The sequence below is a fragment of the Chenopodium album genome, chromosome 12 (genome assembly GCF_948465745.1).
Source record: "Chenopodium album chromosome 12, dcCheAlbu1.1, whole genome shotgun sequence".
Lineage (NCBI taxonomy): Eukaryota > Viridiplantae > Streptophyta > Magnoliopsida > Caryophyllales > Amaranthaceae > Chenopodium > Chenopodium album.
Window position 1 is genome coordinate 51,976,322 of NC_137845.1, and position 25,418 is coordinate 52,001,739.

General features: G+C 35.7%; 2 protein-coding genes across 5 annotated transcripts; one reads left to right on the forward strand and one right to left on the reverse strand.

The window, feature by feature from the left end:
* Positions 1-168: 168 nt before the first annotated feature.
* Positions 169-24,739, forward strand: LOC145570607 (uncharacterized). 4 transcript variants are annotated; one of them, XM_081629732.1, is made up of 18 exons: positions 169-415; positions 5,203-5,689; positions 6,609-6,700; positions 8,785-8,946; positions 9,046-9,439; positions 11,976-12,094; positions 12,205-12,277; positions 12,354-12,574; positions 12,672-12,716; positions 13,178-13,274; positions 14,265-14,456; positions 19,458-19,549; positions 19,682-19,778; positions 21,291-21,452; positions 22,182-22,286; positions 23,589-23,759; positions 23,897-23,956; positions 24,049-24,739. In XM_081629732.1, exons 1-18 carry the CDS (start codon positions 396-398, stop codon positions 24,163-24,165), a joined length of 2,706 nt encoding a protein of 901 aa, XP_081485858.1. In that variant the 5' UTR covers positions 169-395; the 3' UTR covers positions 24,166-24,739. The 4 variants fall into 4 exon arrangements, with proteins under 4 accessions (XP_081485858.1, XP_081485859.1, XP_081485860.1 ...); XM_081629733.1 differs by having other exon boundaries at positions 21,300-21,452; XM_081629734.1 differs by having other exon boundaries at positions 170-415; positions 19,706-19,778.
* LOC145571324 (protein trichome birefringence-like 8) lies at positions 24,230-24,787 on the reverse strand. The gene is made up of 2 exons (XM_081630379.1): positions 24,669-24,787; positions 24,230-24,563 (listed from the first exon to the last, which is right to left on the reverse strand). Exons 1-2 carry the CDS (start codon positions 24,785-24,787, stop codon positions 24,230-24,232), a joined length of 453 nt encoding a protein of 150 aa, XP_081486505.1.
* Between the last annotated feature and the right edge of the window lie 631 nt (positions 24,788-25,418).

Sequence of the window (25,418 nt, forward strand, 5' to 3'; positions counted from 1 at the left end):
CAAACAAAAAAGGGTACAAAATGGGACATCCACATTTCCAAGGCCCAATCCATTGGCTTAACACACAATAATCCAAGGGGCATAAAGCATAAAAAGAAGTACAGATAAGAAAAGAAGTTCATTATTCTAAGAGCCCAAATCAAGCAATCTAACATCTACCCAAAATTTAAAAAAAAAAAAAAAAAAAAAAAAAGGCTTAAACTTGACAAAACTCATCAAATTTACTGCTTTAGAAAAATGAAGACATGTCAATTGCCTCGCCACTCAGCCAAAATTCCTGATTTTTAGGCTTCATCTTCATCTTCATCTTCATCTTCTCGAACACGCCATTTGTTGTATTACAACCTCATCTTCTTCTTCACTGCTGTCACTTCGCGCGCTTACTCACTCACTCCATGTCTCTACTTCTCCCAAGGTTAGTCTCTTTGTTATTTACTTGATTAATCTTTTGTTTTGATTAGTTTTTCCTTTAATTTTTGATAATTCCATTATTTCTGGTTCATTTTTGGGGATTAATGATGTTAATTTTGGTATAATTTTTGTGAATTTTGGTAAAAATGGTGATGATTTTGGGATAATTCGGTGTTTCTATTTTGTGGTTGTGTTTCGCAATTTGTTATGTAGAATTTTGGATTTAATTAATTTGAATTCAGTGCTGTTGTATGATTTTGTCTGAATTTAAAAGAGAATTTGAAAATTTGTCTTTCATTTTAATTGTTATGTTCGTTTTTAGCTGGTTTAAGTTTTCGGATTTCTGAAAAAAAAAAAATAATAATCAGTAAGTTATTGTCGGATTTCTGGAAAACTAAAAAAAGATAACCAATAAGTTGTCGGATTTCTCGAGCTTATTTTTTGGGTTCGGGCCTTGGAAATGCGCGGTTCAATAAGAAGAGGTGAATAGATGATTGAAAGATCAGAGAATGTTAAAGCATTTCTGGATCATTGTTTAGTTATATCATATACTCATATTGTTTAGCTACTTAGATCACATATTCTTTTTCATCATAATTTGGTGACATGTATGAGGATGCATTGATAGTACTAGCAAGTCTTTTAGTTAGTTACTTTACTGGATAGTAAAATGTATGTTGTGCTTTTTAAGGCTTTGGTCGGAATCAAGACTTTGGGGCTTGATTGTGATAGACGAAAACAAATGAATTAGGGGTTGGCTTTTCCTAGTTGTTTGTTTATAATTGGTAGTTAAGAGGACATTTTTATTTTCTACGTAATCCTTTTTACTTGGCAATTATAATAATGCTCACTTACTTAGAGTCTAAGTACCGGGGAAGATACTAATATAACATGTTTATATGTTATTGTAAGCTATTTACTTGAATTAAGTTTCATACTTTTACGCTTGAGAGATATGGAAGTACTTATATGGTGCACTCACATAGTCACATACTCACATGTGCAAAGATGTGTACAGTCCAAGCGATGGTGGGTGTACTTAGTAATGGGTGCATAATATAATTTTCAAAGATGAGGTAACCTTTGATTTTGCAAGTAGTACCATGCACAGGCTGGTAGGCAAACACACTTTTGCGCTCTTTGGAGTATGGTAAACACATTTTATGCTTCTAACAATATAATTTGCTGACTGGCTAAGTTTTTGAAATTATTTCTCAACTATGGGAATCAGAAATTAGGCCTAGTGGGGGGTAAAATGAAAGGTTATTCTCCCAAAATAGCCCTAACTGAGAGGGGAGAGAGGGGGGGGGGGGGGAGAAGCCGAGAAATCATATCAACTTTTCGATAAGTTGTTTTTCCATTTAGGCTCTGTTTGTTTTGAAGGAAAACAATTGTCATGAAAAATCACTTTTCAAGGAAAATAATTTTCAATGGAAAACATGATTTTAAAGAAAGTTTTCCTTTATTTGTTTGATTGGAGGAAAAATGAAGTAAAAAGGAAAGGAAGGATGGGAGGAGAGTATAAGGAGAAGTAATGAGTGAAGAGGGAAATGTGGCATACCTTCTTTATGAAAGGAAAATGGTTTTCCTTTTCTAAAGTGCAATTTTCCACCTTTAGAAAAATTGTTTTCCATCTCTTATCAAAACAAACAAAGGAAAATGAAAAGATGAAGGAAAATAATTTTCCATGAAAATGTTTTCGACCAAAATAAACGGGGCCTTAATGACTTTTGGCTGTGGAACATAAGCTCCATTTTTTTTTTCATTAGAGAAAGAGGAGTAAAAAAAAACAAATAATACTTACAAAACTAGCAAAAGGAGAACTAGTATTTACAAGATAATAGATTTGAATTAAGGGCATGATTCCCTCCATGCTATCATAAACATTGTCTCCAATGATAAAACAATTAAAGCACATAAAAGGGGGAGAAAGAAAACAAACTCATGGAGGGCTACCTTGGTAGCTTGAACCTCATTTCGAAAGTTAACTAACTTTGGATGAAGACTCTCGAAAATAGTCCTCATTGTGGTGAAGGCCTCCGTTATGTCCTCATTAGACTTTTGGACAATAAGTCGGAGCAGAGTTGACCAAAGCCGGTTTGCAAATCGGCTACTTGTTGCTCAAAGGTGACGTATCTTTCACCTTCACCCATATGGTACCCTCGTTGTTGTTCTTCTTGATGAGGTTGTGGTCGAGGGTGAAGGTGTCCTTCTTCTTCTTGCCAACCATAAGTACATGAGAAAGAGGAGTAAAGAAACAACCAATATTCACAAAACTAGCATAAAGGTGAACTAATATTCACAAGATAAGAGGTTTGGATTTCAAAAGGAGCAAACTTGGATTCAAGGGTTTTGGATATTAGGGAAGCACAAACAATGGAACATAGCATGTGAAATGACTCCCTTATGTCTCACTCAAATGTACAATTTCATATTTGATGCTCCGTGTAATGTGGTGGTTCTCTGAGTGCTTGTAGAGGATAGTGATATAGGAATTGTGCAGGGGTAGAGGATTTGGGCTATGTTGCACGGTGATGACATTGGGAAGAGAGGGAGCAGGTTTGAATGAGTTATTAATATATTGGGTTGAATTTATTTGTTGACGCAGTTATGTGAAAACTTCTTACAATAGGGATTGGACTAGAGTGAAAAAGGGATTAACACTGAGAGTTGATGTTGGATTTCCTTACCTTTGCTCTCGTATGATTTGCATAAATTCACATAACAAGTTGGAGAGAGAGAGAGAGAGAGAGAGAGAGAGAGAGAGAGAGAGAGGGAGGTGATGGTGGGGAGATTAGGTTTAGCACCTTAGCGGTATGGTAGATTGGAGCAAAGATTTTTAGGAGAGTTGATGAGAAAGAGGCTTTAAGGTAAAACAATTTTATCTCAATTTCACAAAGGATACAATGAGAGCAAAAGTAATAAACAATTTCTAATAAGAAAAACAAGGGGCTAAAATTCTAGAAAATATAATTTGTCCAATCCTGAAACAGTATAGTACCCTGTTTTTGTTTCTCAAAATAGCAAAAGTGCATCCAAACCTATAGGCCAAAGCCATTCATAATTTCTCATGAAATGATATATGGAAAAGTACTTCTAGGAAACAAAAATCGATTTTCATTAGTGCCTAACTATATAACATTCTTTTGGAATTTGCAAGTAGTGTCGTTTTGATTTCCTTTGTTATCTAGTGCTTGTTAGTATTGTGTAGGCAGGTCACTTTATGTGTGAGCTTTATTATATAGTATTTGAAGTGATGATGATTATTAATTAGTATATCATTCCATATACATTCGTTTGTTATTTGAGTATGGCCCTTTTAACTGTTTCTCATTATTGAAAACCTACTGAATTTCTACTGTCAAAGATCATTAACATTTGGTAGCAACTTTAGTGGTTCCTTGAGTAAGAGCATCTCTTTCCTCCAAATATTTATTTAGAATCTTGGTCCATTTGAACCGAGAGTAATGTGTCGTGTCACCCTTGAAATAAATAAAGCTTAACTTTGCATGTGTTCTTCATGAATTTACTGAATTTTGCCAATGGAAAAACAAGAAGAAGAGAGAGGGGGGATATTCAAGTATATGACGAAAAAAGTATCATGTCATGACCTCATGAGTCATAAACAAGTCTTTTGTCTAAGAGTGAACTAATGGAAATATAAAGGAAAATTTTATTCATTGGTAGGAATAATGGGATACATATACCTACCTGATAATTTAAGTGCCACTCATGAACAAATTATTGGTGATTGTAGATGATGTAATCAGAACTTTAAAGGATTGTTGGCTGTGGAGGATTTTTTTTCCCTTAACATTTTTCTCATACCTATCCATTGTTTCAATCAAGAAAGGAATCTGTTCTTTCTTGGAAATTTCCCTGCACGTGACTCCCTTAAGAGTGAGAGTTAGGTGAGGTGACTAATTGGTTATGATTATAAGAGAGGTTTTTCTTTTTGAATTTTGTTGATAGGTTGGTGTGAGTGACATGATTTTCACTGTAACTTCTTTGCAAAAGGTTTTGAGCTTATTGTGACTGAGATAGAGGCCAGAATAACTGCAACTCATCTGCGTTGGTTGTGAATGCGGTTTTGCATTGTTACTGTATCCTGGATTTTATACCATGGGGAGTGGAGGATACATGTCTATCTCCGCTTCTGCATTTCCTCTCTCTTTCTTTAGTTTGATAGCCAAGGCCCCGTAGATGAATATGATGAACCCTTTTTCCTAGATTGCATGTTTGTGTACGGTACTAATGATAGTTTGCAATCTTTGACGACCAGTTTAGTGTATTGCCCTTGATAATTGTTATTATACGTATTTTAGACGAGTATTATCTCCTTTTGCAATATGAGGTACCTTGTTATGAAATTATTTGTTTCTATATATGGTAATTTAGTGGGGTTCTTCATCATTTCTTTCGGTATAATAATTTCTTGTACAAACTAATTCTTTCCAGATCTTACAACTGCAGGAGGGATTCTTGGTTGTTACCATGTGCATTTTGCAATCTTATTGATACTATTGGATAGAGTTGAACCTTTCTCATTTTCTTTCAGTGTTATTTCTATGTTCTGTAAATTAAAATCACATGCCCAGATGTGGAACTGGTTATGAATGATGATTTATATTAGTGAGGTGTTAATCTCCTATATAAACTTGTTGGACCTGTTGGCTAACTGTTGCCTTTTTTCAAGTTGTCATTCTATTTGAAGATCAACCAAAAAAGTGCTTTGTTTCTTTTCAAATTTAGGTTGGAAACTCATGCTTTTTGTTCCTCTTACAATTGCAGCACTTCAGCTCAATGGGCTGCAAACAAATCAAGTAAAGTTCAATGTTTGTACAGAGTGGTAGACACAGATCACACACTATCTGAATGGGCTGCTTTTAGGAAGACTTTTTTGCAATGTACAGAGTTTGAAAATAGAAATAGTAGTCATAGTTGTAGGTATTTAAAGGTTCGAAACCATAGTTTATTTTCTCATAAACCAAAAAAGGCTCGGAACATCTTTCTATTCGCATCTGCTGATGATGGTGTGACAGTTAATGGGAGCCCTAAAGCTAGCACAAGTAAAGATGTCGAGGCAATGAGAATTAGTCTAGATCAAGCCCTAAAGAATGAGGACTACAAAGATGGGCTTGTCCAATCTTTATACGATGCAGCAAGATTTTTTGAGCTATCAATCAAGGAGCAAAGCTCACTGTCAAAAATGTCCTGGTTTTCAGCAGCTTGGCTTGGTGTTGACAAAAATGCATGGGCAAAGACACTATCATATCAGGTTATAATGAAATCTTCTTTAGATGCTGATTTCTTCTGCATTCTTAACATCTTTTAAGGTGATAGAGGAGAACACATTACTCACGTTGATTTTGAGTCTTATATCATGTTTAATTGACTTTGCCCTTGCTATGATCATTGTTGTTGCTGTCTTGCTGAAGTGATATACTCTTGTTTACGCGCCAAGATAGGCATAAGGATGCTTATTTCACTATTTTTGTTATGAATATACAACAATACCAAAGCCTTAGTCCCAAAATAATTTGGGGTCAGCTAGCATGAATCTTCATAAGGAACCGTTCATGAAATAGAAAGGAACATAACAAGATAACCTTCTTTTTATGAATATGCAGAGAAAGGAACATAACAAGATAACCTTCTTGTTATGAATATACTCAAGTGAATTGTGAGAGTGATGACAGTGTCATAATTTCTTCACCAATTGTTTCAGCTACATTTCTTATGAGAAAGTAACTGACCATACTTGTTTAGATGATACGGCTGGGATATGGAACTTGCTGTTGAACTCATGTTCTGTTTTATTTTTGTAGGCTATAGCTTGCCAAATCAATTACTTTTTTCTGATCCAATGTTGTCCCTAAGTCCATTTCTTGCTTCTATGCTCTCTCTTATGCACTGGCTTTTCCACAACAAAGTTAAAAAAAAAAAAAAAATGTTTCTGAATCTGTATATCTATTGCCGCTTAATCATGTAACTTTTGCTAGAATGCCTAGTAAAGTAGCAGACTAGCAATAAAGGTTTCTGAAGTACATGTGAACTTTAAGCAATATAGTTTAGAATTAACTATATTTAGTCTTATTATCTTTATTGATTACACATCTTTTACTTAAGTGTTCCCAAAACTTTCAAGGTCTCGTAGAATATAATCAATCATTTAATTTTCTCCGTAATTTCCCCAGGCTTCTGTATATGCTTTGCTGCAAGCTGCTAATGAGATCTCATCACGCAGGGATGGGAGGGACAGGGAAATAAATGCTGCTGTTCAGAGAAGGTAGATGTCTTTTGGCATAAAATGTTTGATGGTCGAAGTTGTATGTTCCCATTTGTTTTCAGCAAATCCTTTAATAAGTAACTGTGCAATTATTGCAACAATAGTCTTTCCTGCCCTATTTGAGCTCTATGTGGTTTAACTTTTCTGAGTATCACCAAAGTGCATAAGTAAAACTTGTTATTTACTTTAATTTTATTCTCCTAACAGAGGAGAACGGTTAGCTATTTTAGTTTTGCATTTTTCCCCATCTTCAAATCCTTTAGTTATTATTGCTGTCTTGTATTTTGTTTAGTCTTGGTACATTATGCAAAAAGGGTAAAATTCAAATTTGTAAATTGTCAAAGATTGATCTATTCCCGTGTGATTTTATTGTATCTCAACTTGATTTTTTATCAATGAAGAGGAGAAAATATTTTATCAATGAAGAGGAGAAAATACTTGTCAGATATTTATCCAAGGGCTTGCATTAGTAGCACCATTCTTATTAGACGCTTTCATAAGTTATCACTTTCATCTAACTAAGACCTTGTTCTCTTCATCTTTTTTTTTTGCTGAAGTGAAATTATTTTTGCCTAATTTAAATTATTTTCTTCGTTGAAAAATTACTTTATTGAACTCTGAACTTAACTTATTTTTACTGAATTGATATTATTTTTATTGATTATTATTATTTTATAAGGTTAAGAGAACTAGGCCTTAGTTGTATTTAGTTTTGGATACTGCCGCAATACTCAAAATGATATGGCATTGACATTTGTTGTAGAATTATATGTCATGTGTCTGAAATGCCATCCTGCCTTGAACCTTCTTAATGTGTGGTAATTTCCAAGGACTCCATATGTAGCAACATCCTTTATGAGATATCTTGTTCATTCTATTGATTTTTTTTTCATTTCCGTTTTTTTTTTTTTTTTTTTTTTTATATGCACTTTGGAGTTTGGACGCTTGTGTCAGCTGATGAAAATTGCCTTAACCTTTTTATGGAGTGTAATAGGTACTTTGTACAATGTACACTCGATGTCAAAATGACAATCTTGCTTGGCACTTGCAATATGTGCTTGTTCCTAGCTAATTGAAGGCCTATCATATTTCTAATTGAAAAATCATATTTGATAAAAAGGAATAGAAGTCTGTTCAATATGATCTCACCTAGGGAGAACTTAGCCTCTCCTCTCTTCTGGAAGAGGAATTAAGATAGCTCTGTGGTCAATGTGACTACAGTATTGAATCTAAGGTCAAAGTGACTACTGTAGTGAAACTGTGGGTCAAAGACAGGTAGAATCTAAATAGGGTGATCTAGGTCACCAGAGGGGCAAAAAGAGAGAAAGGCTTAAGAAGATGAGGTCAGCCTCAATTCATTTGCAACAGATCTGGATCTGTTACAATCATGTAAAACTGAATGATCTTATTTGAGCATCAATATTACCATAGGGAACAATAGTCACCATTCTCATGATCTTATCACTCACCTGGTGACCCGTGGGATTGGCTCTCACCACTAATTTCTTGGTTTTATGTCTTGGAATGTTTAACTTAATCAGAATTGGGTGAACCGGTGAACCCTCGAAGATTTCTGATGTTGTGATTGGCCAACATCCATTTTGAAAGTGGAGCTATACCACAGAGCCAAATAAAATTAAGCCTGAAGAGCTACTGCCTTAGTTTGTTGAAGAAATCTTTCTTGAAGATCTCCATTATTGAATTTGCTATTCACTCTCCTAGTTTCCTTGTTAAATGTTCAATAAACCATTGATTTGAAACAGGTCTCTTGTAAAGCTGGTTTCATTACCCCGTGAGGTACTAAACAGCCACCAATTTCGATTTACCTTAATGTTCTGGTCACTGACATTTATAACAGAAAATGTCTATACTCCTGTACAAGCTTTTATAGCTGTTTGCTGTCATAATTGCATCATTCATACGGAATAACTCCATATTTTAAGAATCCTACTATTTTTTTTGTTGGAGAAAGAGGGGGTGGGGTGGGGTGGGTGGGGGGTTCCCACCCCTATACCAGTGTTCAAGTAAAACACTTTCTTCTTATTTTATTGCTGCACTTAACTGTTTGCTTTCTGGTGATGCAGTTTGTTACGGCTTTCAGCTCCTTTGGAGAGTGCAATCAGGGAGAAGTTATCTGGCAAGCAGTCTGTACTTTTTGAATGGTTTTGGTCTCAAAAAATTCCTGTTGTGGTAGCAACTTTTGTCGATCATTTTGAGAGGGACCCACGCTTTAGAGCTGTTACCTTGTATGTATTTGTAATATTTTGGATGCTAATTTATTTGTCTATAACCACTTGTGTGTTCTAATCAAAACTCTAAATAAAATAAGTTCTCTTTTATTTCAGGTCTGGTGATAGAACGACACCAAGATCAGGTACTGCCAGTGATATATCACTCCTTGTGCTGGCTTTGGTATGTACTGCTGCAATATTAAAGCTTGGACCAGCCAAGATTTCTTGCTCACCGTTCTACTCCATGATCCCTGATATAACTGGTAGTTTGATGGATGTGCTAGTTGGTACTATTTCTATACATGAAGCTTACCATGCAGTAAAGGAAATTGGTCTGCCCAGAGAATTCTTGGTGCATTTTGGACCTCGAGCCGCATTCTGTGGAGTAACAGATGATTGCGAAACAGATGAAATGGTGTTTTGGGTGGATCTTGTGCAGAAGAAGTTACAAAGAGCTATAAGTAGAGAAAAACTGTGGTCAAGACTCACCACATCCGAAAGCATTGAGGTGAGAACTAATCAGACTCGTCATTATCTTAGAGTTTTGACCTCACTTAAAATATATTTAATTGCTGCACCATCTGGTCAAACGGTGGATATCTTCCTTTCAATCCTGTGGAGGAATAGTTTCATATTTTCCTTTCCTATATTTCCTTATGGGATGGAAAAAAAGGGCATGGAGTGTGGTAAAGAAGTAAACACACAATGCAGAAATAGGAGTAGAGAATGTTGAATTCTCTGTTTGCTTGGTTTTTGCATTTTGCAATTAGTGTAGCTACACTGAAGGGCATCAAAGATAACAAGAAAGCTATTTGTTTGTGTTCATTTTATATGTTTATCTTTTTACTCTCAAAACACTTGCAACAAAGATCTTGTTAAGATGGGATTTGTGAGGGTAAATGTTTTGCTGCTTGCTACTTTCCCTTTTTTATTTTGATTCTGAAGACCCTTTGCAGATTTAATTTTTTTTGGTAAGAAGCAAAAAGTACAAGTGAAGGGATGCAAGGAATCAATATTAAGAAGAGGGCATGTTAGTCATAGTCTATTAGTAGTGACTTAGGGAATAAGTTAGAGGTTTGTTAGGAGAGTTTTTCTATTAAAATAGGCCTCATTAGGAGGAATAAGGATATGTGGAATATTGTGAGGATTGTTATTGGGAGAGAGTGAGCCTCTCGAAAACTCATACTTGGGAGAGAATCCACCTCTGAAAGTGGAATTATCATCCAAACTAGTGTAATTCTCATGTTATCAATATCATCATCATTTTTATCCCCTAATTTCTGCCATTGTTAGAGCTGTAATGATGTCAGTTCCTAGCAAGGGAGTAGTGTGCACACAGTATATAGCAATAATATGCCGTGTTCAAAGCAATGTTTATGAATTAATAGAATATGAGCATTGCATCTGCACTCTATTTGTTTGATCTTTGATTGATAAATAACTATTTGATTAATTATTGTCTAAAACAAATTAATGATTAATACTGTACCAAACAGCTAAAAGAAAAGTCCTAATAAATACACGAATCACAAATGTAACAAGTGAGGCAAATTTTCACAATGGGCTCTTAATGATTAAAATAAATAGAAATCTTGGGTGTAATTTGCTGCAATATTCGTTGAGCAAATGGTTCTGGCCAGGGTTGCTGACAATGGCTCATGAGCAAGCGATTTAGTACAGGGATCCATGAATCTAATTGAAGCACCATTGTTCCAGCTATTATTGCAAATTTAATAGTTTATTTTACTAGGTTCAAACAAAATTTAATTTTCATAAAAAATAATTCACAGTTGTAGCTGCAATCATGATCAACGGTCACATTGTCATGAAAGCAGCATCAGATGGGTGTTACATTTCACTTAATGTCATGTTACATCACATGGTTGTATCTGCAAAATGACTTAACTTAAGCTTGACTCAAAATGTTGACGAGTCAAATTGTGCTACCCCAAACGCAGACTTGACTCGTATCATAATGCAAGGAATCGATATTTAGGGGAGGGGCATGTTAGTCATAATCTTTTAGTAGTAACTTGGGAAATAAGCTAGAGGTTTGTTAGGGGGGATTTTCTATAAATAGGCCTCATTAGGAAGAATAAGGACATGTTGAATATTGTGAGGTTTGTTATTGGGAGAGAGTGAGCCTCTCAAAAGCTCATACTTGGAGAGCATCCACCTTTCGAAAGTGGAATTATCATTCAGTCTACTGTTAATCCTCATTTTAATATATAATCATCACCTTTCTGCTTATTTTCTGCCATTGTTAGAGCTGTAAACCATGCTAATTCCTAGCACATAACCTTAGGTGTACTTGGTTGTGCTGATGTATAAATGTCTGTGGTTACATTCATATATCATGGGGCATGGAACATAAGGATTGAGACATAAGTTTTGTAAGGGTAGGTTTCCAGAGGCAGATGATATGTATAGGGAGACTAGGCAGCACTAGATGAGGGATTGTGATTGGCATTGTCAATTGTACATGCATGGTTGAATGTTTACGTAAGTGCAGAGAACTTAGGCTGGTAATTGAGGAAACAGTCACTTGTGGAGATTTAAGCTAGCAACCTGGAGATGTAGTGAAAAGTAAAATTTAACATAGGAATATCGTGTCTTTTAAACAGAACTGAAAACCATATAACTTTATGTTAGATTTAAGCAGAAACTTGTATGCTTTAATTTTTTAGTACTCTTGAGTATACGGTTTGTTATTTATTTTGAAATTCCAGTGCACTCAGGTGTAACACTGCTCAAGTCTTTGGCATAAATAAGCATCTTTTGCAATTCTCATACTTGATGGAGAAAAACTAAAAAAGTATAAAGCGATGTGTTACCAAGTTGGAGGAAATGTTATTTATTGGGAAAGATGGTGCAAAGGTTTCTATATGATATTTAAGAGTATAAATGAAAAGAAGTGGATTCATAAGCAATTTTAACTAATTTAAAGAGGACTTGATAGATATTGAGGTTTTATCAAATATTTTTGCTGAAGTAGTTTAGATTTGTTTATTGGTTTATTTATCTTCATTGTTGCAACATTGCAGGTATTGGAGAAGGACCTAGCAATATTTGGATTTTTTGTTGCCCTGGGTAGAAGTACAAAATCTTTCCTGGCAGCAAATGGTTTTGATAAAATTCCTGTACCAATTGAGGGCTTCATCAGGTAGTTCTTTTAAAATATGTAGTGTGTTGCATGAATCTCTACCAGTTTCTTTTTGTGGTTAACTTTTCCTTTGTACTTAGTATCTATTAATTTCTTGCTCACATGTGTAGATACCTTGTTGGGGGATGTGTGTTGTATTATCCACAGTTCTCTTCAATAAGCTCTTATGAACTTTTTGTTGAGGTAAGAACGTTTTGTGATCTTATAAAATATATATCTAGTAAGTAAAAGTAGTATTTATGTGGTAATGATTTGACAGGTAGTCTGTGAAGAGTTGGATTGGCTTCCTTTCTATCCTGGTTACAGTAACACCATCAAAGGCTCACCTGGGCATAATAACAAGTCTGAATTGCCTCCAAATCCAGAAGCTGTACCACAAGCACTAGATGTCTGCTCACGTTGGATCCGAGTGTTTATTAAACACAGTAAGTGGGTTGAGAACCCTTCCAATGTGAAAGCAGCATGGTTTCTTTCAAAAGGGTAAGCATTGTTTGGCCTTTTTTTGGAGGCCTTCCTGCTGTATTGCTATACTTCTTCATTTCTGCTCTCTAGTGTTGACATCTCAGTTTTCTAACAGACTTCACAAGCTTGGGAGTTCCATGGAGGAACTGGGGCTGCTAAAGTAAGTTCTCTCTTTTTTCTTGAATATACAAAAGGTTGCAAGGGTTCATGGGAAGTTAAATGAACTGATATAAATCTAGAGTACCTTTGCATGGCCTGGAATTTTCTAATTCCATGGTGGGTTTCCTATGCTGAAACATCATTTAGGTCTTACTGTTTCTGTAGAGTAATAAAAGTAAGCGTGCAAGAGTTGTCCCTGAATTCATTTCTTCCTACTGGCTTGATATGAAATGTGCATTTAGGATGTCCATATCAGAGATACCAATCAAGATTTAAAGAGTTTGCGCTTTTGTCAAGCCAAAACTGGTCTAAAATTCACCAAAATTACAAAGCGCAGACTTGTATCTACTAGGGTGATTTGTTGATGTGTGGTCAATGTGTTGATGTGACTTGAATGGTTCAAATTTCCCCCCCACCCCTGAAATTACTTATTAAACTAATCTGTTTCACACTTTGACTCAGGGATGAATTATCCAGGAGTAAGATTAAGAGATCTGTTGAGAGAGTTGAAGCTAATTCTAGCTTTAGTTCTAGGGAGGACCCCTATTCTTTTGACAAGGTATTCATTTTTGTTTTTAATTTTTTTTTTTTTTTGTGTGTATATATTTTGCATAAAGAAACCATGTTTACAAAGGCCACTGGAAATTTCTGTCTCTCTTCATGGAAAGGTTGTCTTTTCAATTACATCCTCAGCTCCATAATAATGGCAACACTTCTCTTTTATAAAAGTTTGAACTATATCACAAATTCACAACAGTATTTTGTTTGGTAACTGACTCTCTCTTTCTCTCTCCTCATCAACCAATCAAAGCCTTAATCCCATAAGTGGGGTTGGCTACATGAACCAAAAATGATTATTCTGTATAGTCATCCACAAAAATATTCCTCCTCCATCCCTTACGATCAAATGCCTTGTGCTCACGTAAATCTATATACTTCATATTCTTCATAACTCCTTCCAATCATGACATTTTTGGTCTCCCTCTCCCTCGTTTAACCCCTCCACGGTCCCACTCCTCCACTCTTCGTACCGGTGCACCCTTGGGTCTCTGTCTTACATGTTTGAACCAACGTAGGCGACTTTCCCTTAGTTTGTGTGCAATGCCTGCCACACCCACTTTCTTGCGAATAACCTCATTTCTAATTGTCTCTTACTGTGTTCTTGCACATCCATCTTAACATGCGCATTTTCGTAACCTCCATCTTTTTAATGTGCTCCTACTTAGAAGCCACCATAGAGCAACACTGGTCTTATGGCAATCCGGTAGAATTTCCCTTTCAATTGTAGGGGAATGCTTCGGTCACATAATACTCCCGTGGCCCCTCTCCATTTAAGCCACCCCGATTTAATCTTGTGGGCCATGTCTTGATCAATCTCTCCTGGTCAAATGAGTCCTATTTAATTTCTCTTCTCATCATGTAAGTTCCTGAAGTTTTGGCCTCCCTTCATCTTGCAATTAATATGGGATGAAGTATTATTCTTTCATTTTCGTCGATAAGAAAATTTAGTTGCTTTCTTCGGATGGCTGATATTGGGGGTTTGTGTCAGGCACTGGAAAATGTTGAAGAGGCTTTGGTCAGATTGGAAACATTGATCCAAGAGATGCATGTATCCAGCTCTGGTTCTGGAAAAGAACACCTAAAAGCCGCTTGCTCTGATCTTGAAAAAATTAGGAAACTTAAGAAAGAAGCGGAATTTCTTGAGGCATCTTTTAGAGCTAAGGCGGCTTCTCTCCAGGAGGTATCTTTTATTATCTTTCTTATATCCTTATCTCCTTCCTTTCATTTTGTCTTGAAATGATCTACGTAACAATGGACATCAATCAATCTAAGATTCCTTTAATGGGTCACAGAATTTTTCTGCCATATTCTTACTGAATAGTATAACTGTCCTCTCATGTGATTAAGTGGAAATTATATCGTAACTAACCCCTACATCTAGACCTCTGTACTTGGTATAGAAGTATACAAGGGTCACCTACTCAGGGAATGGGATAAGTCAGTCAATTCAAGAACTGAAGTTTCACAAGCTCAAAAATAAGCTAGTTCTAAGAGAATGATTGGTGATTAGCTATTAGATTACTAAACTACCAATATAACAATTAAAACAAGTTTGTTGATTTAGATCTCAGCAATAAGAAGGCACTAGGGAGCTAGAAATTGGACTTTAACAGCACGCAAATGAGTAACAACAGGGATTAAGGAAATTAAGGGGAAGAAATTAAATTGGGGACTTAGGTTTTTACCTCTATCAAGCATGCAAATTCAAGCAATAACATATTATCCAAAGTGAGTAGGATTTTTATCTTGATTTTGTTTCCTAACGACTCTCAAGATTAATAAGCACCTACTAATGGGATCTCTCTCCTAGTCAAGATTCAGATAGTCTCACTTGAAATAGGCTCAAGAGATAGCTAGAGAGGCAACAAAGCAGCCATTCATGTGGCCACGGTATATGCAAACAGTTTTCCAACCTGCAATGAATCAATCATCTATCCTATTCTACCTTAGACCTTCAAAATTAGCTCAAATAGAGCATTGATCTAGTTTTTAACCAAGCCCTCTAGCTAACAAGACTACTCATGATGCATGTTATCAATTTCTGCTAATAATGGAATAAAATCAAGCTTGATGGCCTTAAACATATTAATCATGGAAGGTTTAACACAATTACTTTTACCAAAAATATGAAGTTTTAAGTTCAAGAAATGAAAATCTACAAACCTGAACTAAGTAAGAAATGAATAGATGAAAATGATAAATTTACAAACCCAATTCAAACTCCTTACAACTAATGAGAACATAATTAAGCTAAAAATAAGATCTAAAAAGTAGTTACCACTTACCAAGTAAGATTAAAGATAATAAGCAAATCAAAAGAGCATGTTTTTGGATTTTCTTTAATGAAAGAAAATCATGATAAGTAAATAAGAGAGTAAAGTAAAGAAATTTTACTACTCCTTAATAAGCTTCATTATGATTTAAAATCTTCAGAAAGTATTGAAGTTCTTCTTATCTCTCCATCGATGCACAACCTTCTTTCTCTAATTTATGCTAAGAAAAAATAACTCAGGTGACATGCCTTCTAATAAGCCCAGTGGGGCTTTTTATAGGCTTACAAAAGTGCTCCCCCAGATTACTTAAAAGCTGGCTTATGAAGTGTAACAATGACTTCTTAAACCCTGAAGCTGAAATAAGAAAACTCAGAGTAAAACAACACTGTCAGGAAAAAATCCAGGTTGCAGGACCGTGCAAGGATTTCACGACTGGTCATGCAACCTGTAATTGCTTGCTGATCTGTGTAGTCTAGAGGGCCAGAACAACCTTGCACATTTTGCCCGACAATATCGCTTGCTGGGGAAGGGCTCTGGAACTACTGCATGACAGTGCTAAAAGCTGCACAGTTGGACATGCAACAGTTGTTCAGAACAACCCTTGGGTATACATGGTCCAAAAACTTGAAAAATGTATATGGGAGGTCTACATGACCGTGCAGAATGTTGCACAGCTAGTCGTGCCTAGTACAGACCTTTTGTTGATTTTAAATTTTTAAGCTCCAATGTTTTTTTGAGGTGCTGCTACCTTGCCCAGGTTTTTCAAATCTTGCTTTGGAAACTCCATTTCTTTAAGCTTTTGCACCTGGTCTTCATTTCACTCAATATAGGAGCCATCCCACATGACTCTAAGACCTTGAACCTGAAATTAAAAGACAAAACACAACCCACCCACCCAACAAAACGCACACAAAAAAGTGCAAAACAAAGCTAAAAAGCGCCAAGTTTGGAGGTGATTTTGAATAATATTATTATGAGAAGTCAAATGCTAGGAATTAACTAACCTGTAAGTAAACTCAGAGTATAATAAAAGGATTTAGAGGAAGAAGAAGGATAAATTGTATTGATGTTTAGCAAAGAACAATCAATACACCTTTCATTCGAATGAAAAAGGAGCTCTCCCAAAACTAAGCCAAGCTCAACAATAATTTTCTGGATGATCATTATTCCTCCTAATGAGGTCTATTTATAGAAAAAGTCTCATAACTAATTCTAACTTATTCCTCAAGACACTACTAATAGGCTATGACTAATGTGCCCCTCCCTCAAATACTGATTCCTTGCAATACCCGCCGCCCAAACATTCACCTTGTCCTCAAGGTGGTTTATAATCGGAACTGGATTCCCGGCCTTGGCAACAATGGTCACTAGTGGCAGAAAAATCTGAATAATGCACCAGCATGGTATGAGAGATCATTGAATTTTGGGTAGAGTTGGTCTTCGTTGACTTGGGATGAGTTGGTTGTGGGTAGGGGAAATTGCAATGAACAATCTGGGTGATGACTTTGGATTTTAAAACTGATGTTAGATAGATGGGCCTAAAACTAACAAGCCCAAAACCTGAAGAGTTTAATGTGCAAGTCACCACAAAATATGATAGGTTGGGCTGAAAATGAGAAAGCCCATTAAGTCTCAGGTATCTACTATAGCAGTCTGTGTTGTTTGAAGCACGTGAGCTCTTGCTGAAATCACTTGCAATTTCTTGAAGGTGTATTATTACTATAATACCCTTACTAGCACCTTCTACTATCTTCCTCTCCCAGCTAACACCAGAATCATCAAGGCATCTCCTATTAACTTCTCTTTCTAGGTACTTCTGGAAACCACCGTGAAACCACCTCCATTGAATCTTCCCTCCATCAGTTTCACCGCCGGTTAAAAATCCCAGTCCCCCTCTGACCATTTTCCCACCACCTGTAAAACCACTCGAAAAATCACCATCCCTGTTTAGGCCACCACCAGCGGTGGACATACCTCCCTGCTCAACCTTTCCAGCGAAAACTTCCTCAAAACCGCTGTGAACATCACCAGCAAGGCCACAATATCCCCCAGCCCGATTGCCGACCAGTTCACCTTGAACTCCACCTGTAAATCCACCTGCAGAATCGCCAAGCCTTCCCCCATACTTGAGCTTCCTAACCAAACCCTCAAATTCGCAACCAATCGCACCGACAAAATTTCCAGGGTCACCCAAAAAATCCGCACCACCAGGGCCACCACCAGATCCACAACATCCGGCACCACCTCTCTCACATATTCCACCATACAAACCACCAACAAAACCACCTGCCTTATTTCTCAACCCACTGCTCTCAAAATCACTGCTAACACCACTCGCAAAAGGCACACCACCACCAGTAAATCCACCTGCAAACTCACCACGGCTTCCACCAGCACCTCCACGACATCCTCCACCCAATTTCTCCACCATCACGCCACCAGAGAAGCTGCTAATGATGGAACAAAAGTTTTGCTCACATCTGGACATTTCCTCACCTATGGAAATGGTGGCTGACTGCAACTCCTCGCCGGTGAAGATGGTCTCCGGAACTTCCTCCTCCTCCATTAAATCTGCTTGGTTCTCTTCATCCTCAAGCTCTTCTTCCATTTCCTTCAACTCCAATTTCATGGAAGAGAAAATTGGAGAAAATACATCATCAAAGATTTTCTCCAGATTTCTTTGAAGGTTATCAACAATCCTCTTCGTTGATTCCTCCATCCTTTCGGAGACTTGCTCAAGTGACCAAATCGGAGCTCCGGCGACCTCCATCACCATTTTTTTTTTTTTTTTTTTTTTTTTTTTTTTTTTTGGTTTGAAAACTGAATTTCAGCAGCTTAATCTACCAGGACAGACTGCTCTGATACCATTTGCTAGGAATTAACTAACCTGTAAGTAAACTCAGAGTATAATAAAAGGATTTAGAGGAAGAAGAAGGATAAATTGTATTGATGTTTAGCAAAGAACAATCAATACACCTTTCATTCGAGAGGAAAGGAGCTCTCCCAAAACTAAGCCAAGCTCAACAATAATTTTCTGGATGATCATTATTCCTCCTAATGAGGTCTATTTATAGAAAAAGTCTCATAACTAATTCTAACTTATTCCTCAAGACACTACTAATAGGCTATGACTAATGTGCCCCTCCCTCAAATACTGATTCCTTGCATCAAATGTGTTGAGCTTATAAATGATAAATATGGGGTGGAAGGACCCTACTTATACCTGAGTTAAGACTTTGATGGACATAAATGTTACTCATTATTATGCAGGTTGGTTCCTTGTATTTGACTTCTAAGAAAGGGTAGATATGCATGCTTATTGCTCGATCTCCACTTTAGAGTCTCTGCTCCTAGTCTCTTGAGTTCATCTCTTATTTTATTTTTATACAATTAATTTGACTCCATTGAAGCAGACGACTACTTTAAGTTAAATGGATTGACTACAAAGTCAAATGAGCAATATTGTATCCTTTGGTGTTTCGATGCCTCAACTTATATACTCTTTGTTGTGTAGTCCCTCTGCTCCATTTTGATGTTTCCAATTTTTTTCACAATTTCCAATGCACATCTTTAACTATCAATATCTGTAGTTACATATGAGTATTGATTATGAAAGTCAATTATTTGAAATTACACACTATGGTGAATCTAACAAGATCCCACATGATAATATTTTTCTTGTATATTGATGAGAATGCATTGTCTATGTTTTGTCTCTATGACCAAGACATTCCAAATGGAAACATTAAAAGGTAACAGAGGGAACATCCTACCACAGGGTGTATTGAATCAGCAACAAAATAGCAACCCAGTATTGAACTCTATGAGGGAGTGGGGACATTTTGGGCCTTTTTGAATAATTCAATATTTCTCTTTCTTTACACTAAAATGCCATGCTCATCAATCAGGAAAATGATGATGTTAAATCAATTTCCACTGGCGATGGAAGCAGATCTATGAAAGGCAAAGATGGTGCTCTTGTGCTGGACAAGAACAACAGGTATGCATATAAACAGTTGGGAAAGCTTCCTGTTGCCAAATGTTTCATTATGATACTTAATGCTGTCATCAAATTCCTCCAACATATATGATGTGAGACTAATCTGCAAAACTACATTTTTGGAGCTTTCAGTAATCCTCTTGGTTTATGGAACAGTTTATGGAACTTCCTGTTCCCACCTTCGGTGAAGAAGCCTGGCCTTGAATCTTCCAAGACTGCTGATACTACTGTATGCATCATCTTTACATAATTTTTCATCTGGAATTTCTTATGCTATTTCTTCATTCTTCTGTATATCAAGCTATGTTTCTTTGTGAGGAATTAAATACTGAGAGATAATAACTTGTTTTACTAATTATGAATATGTCCCAGTATTGTATTTCTATTAATTTAAGTCAATATCTACATGAACATTTTGAAACATTAGAAACAAGTCATGATCTGGGCTGTTAAATTATTTGTATCAAAAAGACTGAAATTGTAGGTTGTGGCCATATCTTCTAGCTTTGGGGTCTATCTTTATTTTATTTTATTTTATTTTATTTTTGAGGAAATTGGGCTCTATCTATCTAGCTAATGCTCAGATGTAAAAATTGAGTAAAGTGCTAAACTAGGGTCCATCATTACATTCTCTATTTTGGTTATCAATCATAATTAGGAAGACACGGAAAACTCTGTTGCTATTGAGAAGAGCACATAGCATGCCTCAAGCCTTCTTGGCGTTGTCATCTTAGCACCTCGGTAAGGTGGCTCATGACTTGAGTTATGAAGGAGTGGGTCTTAAGAAGGGTTTTCTCGATAGGATTTGATTTAGGATTTTTTGTAAATTACCATCCCAAAATGTACCTTGTATTGAAATAACCACCCATTTTTTTTGAAATTAAAAATAACCACCCATATTTTACAAAACATGTAGGTTTTACCACTCGACCTATACTCCGACCAGTTTTCCGAGCATGGGCCCCACATAACGGCTGTTTTTTTATTTTAATAAAAGTTGTTTCTCGATTTATTTTCTCCCTTGTTTCACAAACTACTCCCAAACTTAAAATTCTTCATTTTTTCCACAAGTTCTACCAATTTTTACTCCAAGTTTTGCAAATTGACAAGCGAATCCTTTGAAGAGCACACTTAAATTTTTTTACACCAATTTGTACAGCAAGGTAATTGAAGAACGCACTTAATTTTTATTTTTTTTAGTTATTTTGCAATGTTTAATGAAGTAGAATTCAAGTTATACGATATTTGTTGTTTGGAATGAGTTTTATTAGGAATTTAATGATGCAATCGTTGTTTGATTCATTCAATTTAACTTGAATTGGAAATTAGGGTTCTTCATAATGAAATTGTGGGGCACATACTCGGAAAACTGGCCGGAGTATAGGTCGGGGTGGTAAAACCTACAGTTTTGTAAAATATGGGTGGTTATTTATAATTTCAACAAAAATGGGTGGTTATTTCAATACATGTTACATTTTAGGGTGGTAATTTACAAAAAATCCTTTGATTTATTGGTTAGTCATTAATTGTCAATCGTGTGGACATGTCTGCTGATTGTATTCTTTTTTATTTTATGATTTTTTTCTTTTTTTATTTTTTTAATCTTTTATGATTTTTTTTTTTTTTTTTTTTTATCTAAAAAAACCCAAAGTGTCCATGAAGTAATTTGCATCTATCTGTATTCTTCTTTATCTGAGCCTCAGGATGTTATCTTTGTTGTCTTGATTCTTATTTACCTTAGAAAATGCAGGGTAACGGATCCTTGGGTTTATCCAGCTTGTCAAGTGCAGACTCTGGAAAGTCAGATTCTAATGAAATTTATCGTTTTGAAATCTTGAGGAGTGAACTCATGGAGCTAGAAAAACGAGTTCAAAGCAGCACTACAGACTCTGAAAGTGAAGAGGTACTATTTTTTTCCCTCCTTTTTGTGTGTGGTTGGGAGAAGGTGGGGGGGGGGGGGGGGGGTTACAAAATAATATATCAGATCCATGTCTCTCGTGATTAGTGTTTAAAGCTATAAACAGACTTCAGGTCTTTTTCCAGTAATACTGTTGCTTGCTTCAATGCCCTGTGATATCTCAGATCCATATTTTTTAAGAATGCATCTTTTTAAGTTTACTATTTGTGGTCTTTGGAGTGGCTTCTAGTATGTTTTGTCAGGAATATTCTGAGGAGTTCATTCTTTGGCCAAACAAGAGAAGAAAAAGGCAAAAATCCAAAAACCCATTCTATCCATCAGTCTACCCAAATACCCAATGGCCTTCCCTTGTCACAAAACCTTTTAGAATAGAGAGGATAAATCTAGCTATTGTTATCCTTCCAAGTTCTAGCATATTCAGCATACATATAGTTTTCCATTATATAGATTTCAAGGGGTTGTATTTACGTGCTAAATAAACTTGGCTTTAACATAATTTCTAGTTTTTGGGGTAGGTGTAGAAACATAAAGCCAGAGGGAGAAGGAATAGCACCTTGAAGTTTAAATGTGCTACAGCAATCACATTTGTCTTTGACTCTTTGTAAACAAAATTTACTTGCAAAAGCAGTTATTTTATAAACTTCTTAATGCTTTGTAATAAGTAAGAATTACATCAAAAAATAATGAAGCTTTGTTTCAATTATCTCTATTCAGGAAACTGAGTATCCCATTGCAATAAGAGGTACTGAACTAATACAAGTGCAAAAGGATGAGAGCTTAATTGGAAAGTCATTTGAAAAGCTGAAAGAGACGAGCACGGTATGCACACTTACCCTATTAATGTATGTTTTGTCATTGTGAATAGAACAGAAATACTGCATTAAAGTTGATGGTTTTAAGAGAAATGAAGACTAAGGCCCTGTTCTCTTCACCTTAAAAAAATAATATTCAGTATAAATAATTTCAGTTCGGTAAAAAAAAAATTCAATTCAGCAAAAATAATTTTAGTTCAGGAAAAATAAGTTTAGTTTAGTAAAAATACTTTCAGTTTAGTAAAAATCAGTAACTATAAAGAAGAAATATAACAGAGAATCGGTAAAAATAATTTCAGTTCAGCAAAAATAATTTCAGTATAGTAAAAATAATTTCAATTTAACAAAAATTATTTCAATTTAGTAAAAATAATTTCAATTCAGCAAAAATAAAGTGAAGTGAACGGGGCCTAAGTGATTAATATTACACTGACTTACTATATTCCTTTTCTTTTCTTTTCTTTTTTTTTCTTTTTTTTTTTTTTTTTTTTTTTGTTTTTTTTTGTTTTGGAATTTATATTTATAGATCTGTTCTGCCCGTAGAAATTGCATTAGGTGGTAAGATGTAATTGAAACTTTTACTTTCTCTGACTTAAGTTGATGCAAATTATTTTCATGATAAGGTTTAATACATGGTTGGGCACTTTAAGTTCTGTGTGTAAACTGAGAATGATAGCTGGTAATACTGATCATTGAGCTTTCTTTTGATAAATCTACAAGACTACTGTTCTTTTCAGTAGTTGGGGCAAAATTTTCACTTTCCATTATTCCCTCTACTAAGAAAAAATTTTGCTTTTAAAATTGTCTGTCTACACTCTACAGCCTTTTCCAAAAAGGGGAAGCATATTTAATTAGTTATATGTCTGTCTTTGATTGGCTTCCATATTGGTCTTGTCTTTAATTGGCTTCCATATTGGTCTTGTCTTTGATTGGCTTCCATATTGGTCTGCGATAAAATAGTATTCCATCCACAAATAACAGCCATATTAAACTTTTTATGGTATTCAGTATGTATTTTTTGCCTAATCTAGGTCTCATTGTACGTATTTTTAATTTACAGACTTTACTACTTTCTGAAATATATGTAATAATTTCTATTTTGAGTTTTATACCAATATATATTACAGAGTTGTTCCAAGTATGGCTAATTTTACAAAGCTTAATTCCAAAAGTCAAATATGAACTATATGTGGACAACATATTGTCCAATTGTTTTTGTTCCAATTAATGATCTGCTGAATTCTACTCAGTAACTGTTTGGTACTTTAAAAAAAGTATTATGTTAATTATAATTATTACTTTTTGGTAGGATGTTTGGCAAGGCACTCAACTTCTAGCTATTGATGTTGCTGCTGCTGCGGGGCTCCTTAGAAGAGCAATAATAGGCGATGAACTAACTGAAAAGGAGAAGAAGTATCTTCGTAGAACCTGTACTGACATGGCGTCAGTGGTTCCAATTGGAGTTCTCATGCTTCTTCCTGTGAGTATCTTAGCCCAATGTTATGCATGTTTCTCATGCTTCGTTTGACAGATTACAATGACTTGGGATCAAAATTTTGGCCCATATAGTATAAAAGACAAATAGTAATCATGTCTTTTACTTCCCATAATTGACAGGTCACTGCAGTCGGACATGCAGCAATGTTGGCAGCCATCCAAAGATATGTACCAGCCTTGGTGTGTTTTCTGGATCTATGCTCCCAAATTAGAATTTTGTGTTGCAAAAAGCCTTAATTATCGGTGGCCACTAAACTACATATATCTTGCAGATACCATCACCATATGGGTCAGAACGGCTGGATCTACTGAGGCAGCTTGATAAAGTGAAGCAGACCAGTGCTGAGGATTCAAAGCTGGAGGAGAATAATGTTGAGGATTCAACCTGAAGCTGAATTAAATCAATTAATCCTTCTGACTGTTGATACAAAAGGCAACTACATATGATTGACCTTAATTTCTCTTGGTTCTAAAATCTTTTGCCAGCAGCTGCGAGTAAAGAAGTTCATTCCATATGTCTGGAACCCCAGGAAGACACCAATGGCTACAGTCTTCTATGAAGTGCTGTTCAGAAAGTGGCTCGCGATGGATCGATGGGTGGCCATCCATTCTAAACTCAGACAGATATGTAATATTCAAAAAATTGACCTTCATCTCATTGCCTTCCATTTCTTTGACCACATCTAGAACGTATTGGTTGAATGGCGGATCTGCCTGCAGATTTTTTTTGCTCGTCTCAGGTGCCAGGCTATCTCTACAAGTACCTCCTGTATCCCATGTTCCATTCCTGAGACACACATTCTTGTAAATTCAGAAATAGCTTCATTATATATATTCATGATAATGTTGTCAAAAGTATTACAGTAACAATGAAAAGAATTAAGTGCAGTGCCTGTAATGAACTGGAGCATAGCTTCGGAAAAAAATGTGGCTTCTTTGTGAATTTAACTTCTCTTCTGCCCATGACTTCAGTGTCCTCATCGACCTTCGAAAAGCTTCCGTGTAATCCATTGTCATATTTACAACCCCTCCTTCCTGAAAATAGATGCCCCTGAAAATGAAGAATAGGTAACATGATCTTGTTTGCCAGTTATGATAAAGAATGTTAACAAAAAAAAAAAAAAAAAAAAAAAAAAAAAAAAAAAACCAGATTAGTTATGAAAAAGAATGTTAGTGACTGCAATTATAGTGAAAAACAAAGATATCAGTACATAGGTCATACGACTCGTGGTTCTTCCTAGAACTCCGTCTATGACCAAAACAAGTTGACGCATGTGCAGTATACGGGAATAAAAATCCGGGTTGACTAAAAGGAACTATGACTCGATTTTAGGCCATTTTTTTAGTTCAAATTAATTAATTAATTAATTAAACAAAGTCTTTGACTCTTAGTGTATGACCATTGGACTTTAAGTGCCTAAACTCAATTAAAGACTTAAACATGGTTTGAACCATTAATAAATTGGTAAATTGATTAGTAGACTGTGAATTAGACTCGTCGTGATGACTCGAGCAAGAAAACTGGACTGTCGCTAAAACAACAGTACTGTCGCCACTGTTTAGAGCCTGTCGCCAGACGACAAAATTGTCGCCAGGCAACAGACACTAAACTGCAGCGCCACAGTCCAAATTTCTGTGCCAT